Genomic DNA, 3,910 nt, shown 5'->3' on the forward strand with positions numbered 1-3,910 from the left:
AATAAAAAATACTACTTTGTTTATTTTATGACAGTATTTCAAATACAAGATGCAAAATAAAAAATACTACTTTGTACCTACTTTTCAAGATACAAATCTTAAGCAATCCTTCTCCTTACAATATATTATATTCATATGAAATAGCTAACGGAAAGTCAAAACTATTGTCATAACAACAATAAAAACACAACAACATTAATTTCTAATTAAGTTAACAATCAAACTATTTCATATTTTATATCTATCTATTGTTTCGTAGTTTTGACAATGAGAGATGGCTAATTATTCCAAAGAGTAATTTGGGAAGCATTTGGAAAATTCAACATTGAAGCCCTGTCAACTATGAGAATAACTCAATTATGATCAAACTTAGCTGATATTAAAGTTCACTTATGGATAAAACCTCATTGATGTTAAAGCCCATTTCATTATACATTGATAATAAGATTTTTATTGAACGGAGAACTTGAAAGACGACACAACACTGAATTTAGGTTCACTATTGTGAATATAGAGAGCTATTGATGACATGGTCATCAAATCTTCTGGTTGGCTAAGCTTTTATTTTTATTATTATCAATGGCTTAATTATTAAGATAAATTAAATCGAGCTAATATCTTATTATTATATCCCCTTTCATATTTAAACCTTTCATTTTCTTTGAGAATGAGAACAGTTCACATTTCTTTTCATAATCAATTTTAGTATACATGTTCATTATGTATTCAAATTATATTATTCTACGATAAAATTGTTGTATTTTTTTTCTTAATGCACCAATAACGTCGCAATAAATTTTAAACTCTAGATGGTCCTAATTGTAAACTTTATGAGGGCCCAACCACCACCGCAATCTGCTAACAAATCAAGGAATAACTTATTTTATGATCAAACATTTTGAGGCGCAATCTATAAAATTAAACTTAAACTATTAACACTTTTAGTGCTGAAATCACTACATACAAGTAAAAAAACATTATCCTATCCATATATTGTCTAATCCACCTGACAAAATAATATTGAAAGCAGTAAAATAGAAAAATAGTATATGAAAATGGATTGAAGTGGTCAAAAATCCATAAAATCAACAATTTTTCTCTAATAAAATTATTCAAAACAGGTTATGTGAATTCAGCATGGCGTGCGGAAAGGAGGTTTGAAATGCTAATAGGATAAATCATTATTATTATTCTAAAAATACAAAAATCCATCTACTTACTTAACGAGCACAAAATATAATTATACAATTAATGATATTTAAAAGTACATGTTTAGGGAGAGAGAGGAGGGAGACGGCCAGGAGTTGGAAGCTTCAATAGGATAAGATACCATGACAAAAAAAAACATTATTGTTTTAAACTCTTTGAACAGTGTTTTTAAAGATATTTTCAACTTACTTTACCGTTTCAAGATTAGCCTTTATAAATTTAACATCCAAGTGTGTTTGCTAATTAACTTTTATTTAAAAAACTTTGGAAAAAGAATTATTTTGAACAATATTTCACGTTGTATCCCTAAGCATTCTGTAGCCTTTGATGGTCCTCAAAAACTGAGGAAGGGCTTACTTATTAAATTATAATTGGATTGAAAGCATTAAAGCTGATAAAAAAAAATATTGTACGTCAGTCGGTACAAATTAGGGCGGTATTTAAATTATGTTTTAATAAAGGATTTTTTTTTCTTAAGACCTAGATATCACCAAAAAATGGCCCATTGCAATTGTCTTTCTCACGTTCGCATCTTCTCCTTCTTAACCCACTTAAAACCTTAATAAATTCCATAAGTGCTATTGTCAAAATTTTCTCCTGAAATCTTAAATAAAGTAACAATTTCTCGTAAACTTTAAAACATATTATTCTTTATTGCATTTATTTATTGATAGTAAAATTAATAATTGAATAATTAAGCCGTTAGGTTTCTAAATTTCGTATTCTTCATACATATTTCTTACAAATATGCAATTGTAATTCCATAGCACAAAAATAAAGAAATAATTTCTTAACCCTTGGGGTATTGAATAGGTCATCATAGAAAGGACGTAGAAACACACTGAACTTTACACAATAGTCAGTCTTATTGAATTTGAGATGCAAGGCAATTGATTTATAGTTGTTTATTTTTTTTCAGCCAAGACTGTTTAGTTGTTTAAACATATCTGAATAATTGTTTAAGCATATCTGAATTTCCTTCACAAGTATACTTTGTTGGAATCATCAAAATAAAAAAGGAATGCCACCTTTGTAATGAGTTGGAAGTATTTGAATTTGATCAAGATATGCAATACTAATAAACGTTTTGTGTTGATCTAGAAAAATGGAAAACAAATTCACTCTCTCCGGCAAGTGAGAAAAATTTTGTTTTTGTAGATTCGTATAGAAGCATTTTTAGGATGCTAAATTAGAATATGAAATGAGTTTTTTACATGAAAAATCTGCTTAATTTTTTTTTTGTTATTTTACTTTTCTGTACATATTTTTACTTAAATGTTTTTAAATTAATTATTCTGCTTCATTTAATAACACAGGTTTACAAACAGAACAATTGACATTTTTTTTCAGTTTTCGAAGAGTGAATTTTTTGGTATTTTTACCTTCATCATCAGCTTGAAACCATAACTACTCGTTCATACTTTGACCAATTAAAAATGTACTGGTATTTTTGGAAAGACGGGTTAACTAGTTGAGGACAGTAAAGTATGCCTTTCCTAGATTTTAAGAGAATTAAAATATATTTCAACAACTGTAAGTTCACTGTCTTAAATCTCTATTTCATATCGACCTAAAAGAGTGCTATTTAGTACACTTTAATGTCTTATTGATACAATGACAATTTGAAGTTATAGGTTGAGTAACTTTTTTCAATGAAGATTTACGTTGTCAATATACTTTTCTAAATGACTATTTGATAATTTAATTCTAAATAAATACCTAGTCTACCATAAATAATGGTGTTATCGAGTAAGCCTCGTTTCGTTGTTATTTAAAATAAAAAATGATGTTAGAAAGAGCACAAAAGTAAATTGTGATCCTTGGTACAATAATAATAATTATGATACTTACTCTTGAGCCTCCTGCCAACAGGGTCACAGGGGCCCTCCCCAAGGGCGCACTTAAGCTGCCTGGTGAGGTACCTCCTGTCCTTAAGGGCTGTCTCCAGCGCCTCATCGGAGACCGACGGCCTCGACTCTGCGCAGAGGATTCCGGTCATTACTACGCCGATAACAACCTGTAACATGAAGTTAAGAAATTAATTTATCCCTCTGTTGATATAAAAATAAACTTAAAAGAGTGCGGCTTAAACAAATAAAAGTTCATTGTTTAAATGAATGGAATATGGTCCAGGAGTGGTCAAAAAAACTCAAATAGTAAATAATTATACTATTTTTATTGTGCCAACGTTTCGCCCCACGTTGCAGGGCTTCGTCAGGGCTAAAAAAGATACAAACACTTGAAATAGTTACAAAAAGAAAAAACATATTTCCACTTATGTTTTTTCTTTTTTCAAATGATAAGACTTTTAATAAGAATTCATTGATTTTATTCTTTTCTTTTTTCATCTCTTAATTTGTACTTTCTTTAATATTTCTTCTGTTATTTTATCTCTTATCTATCTGTTACTATTACCCTTTTCATTTACTATTTACAACCTTTAATTTTTCTTATTATATTTTACTTTTCATTGTATACCCCTGTTATTTTCCACTTTTGTTTATTCTTTTATTTCAAGTGTTTGTATCTTTTTTAGCCCTGACGAAGCCATGTAACGTGGAGCGAAACGTTGGCTCAATAAAAATAGTATAATTACCAGGGCATTCAAAAAGTCCTGTCGTTTTTCGTTTGTTCGTTGTTTATTTTGATTCTAGAGTGTTTGCTAATTAATTCCGTTCAATACAACTTTTATCCATGTAAA

The 3,910-nt window shown here is 29.0% G+C and overlaps 1 protein-coding gene and 1 long non-coding RNA gene across 2 annotated transcripts in view; one reads left to right on the forward strand and one right to left on the reverse strand.

The window, feature by feature from the left end:
* The window catches only part of LOC106681196 (uncharacterized), a 20,807-nt gene extending 20,013 nt beyond the window's left edge, over window positions 1–794 (forward strand). The window contains exon 4 of the long non-coding RNA XR_010843135.1: window positions 260–794. This is a non-coding gene — a long non-coding RNA (uncharacterized lncRNA). The remainder of the gene's footprint in view (window positions 1–259) is intronic.
* LOC106681195 (putative odorant-binding protein A10) overlaps window positions 1–3,910 on the reverse strand; it is a 54,968-nt gene that overhangs the window by 11,934 nt on the left and 39,124 nt on the right. The window contains exon 2 of the mRNA XM_014421395.2: window positions 3,061–3,226. Coding sequence (XP_014276881.1) covers window positions 3,061–3,226 — 166 coding nt within the window. The remainder of the gene's footprint in view (window positions 1–3,060; window positions 3,227–3,910) is intronic.

The sequence above is a fragment of the Halyomorpha halys genome, unplaced genomic scaffold (genome assembly GCF_000696795.3).
Source record: "Halyomorpha halys isolate HHAL.00 unplaced genomic scaffold, Hhal_1.1 Scaffold316.1, whole genome shotgun sequence".
NCBI classification, from domain to species: domain Eukaryota; kingdom Metazoa; phylum Arthropoda; class Insecta; order Hemiptera; family Pentatomidae; genus Halyomorpha; species Halyomorpha halys.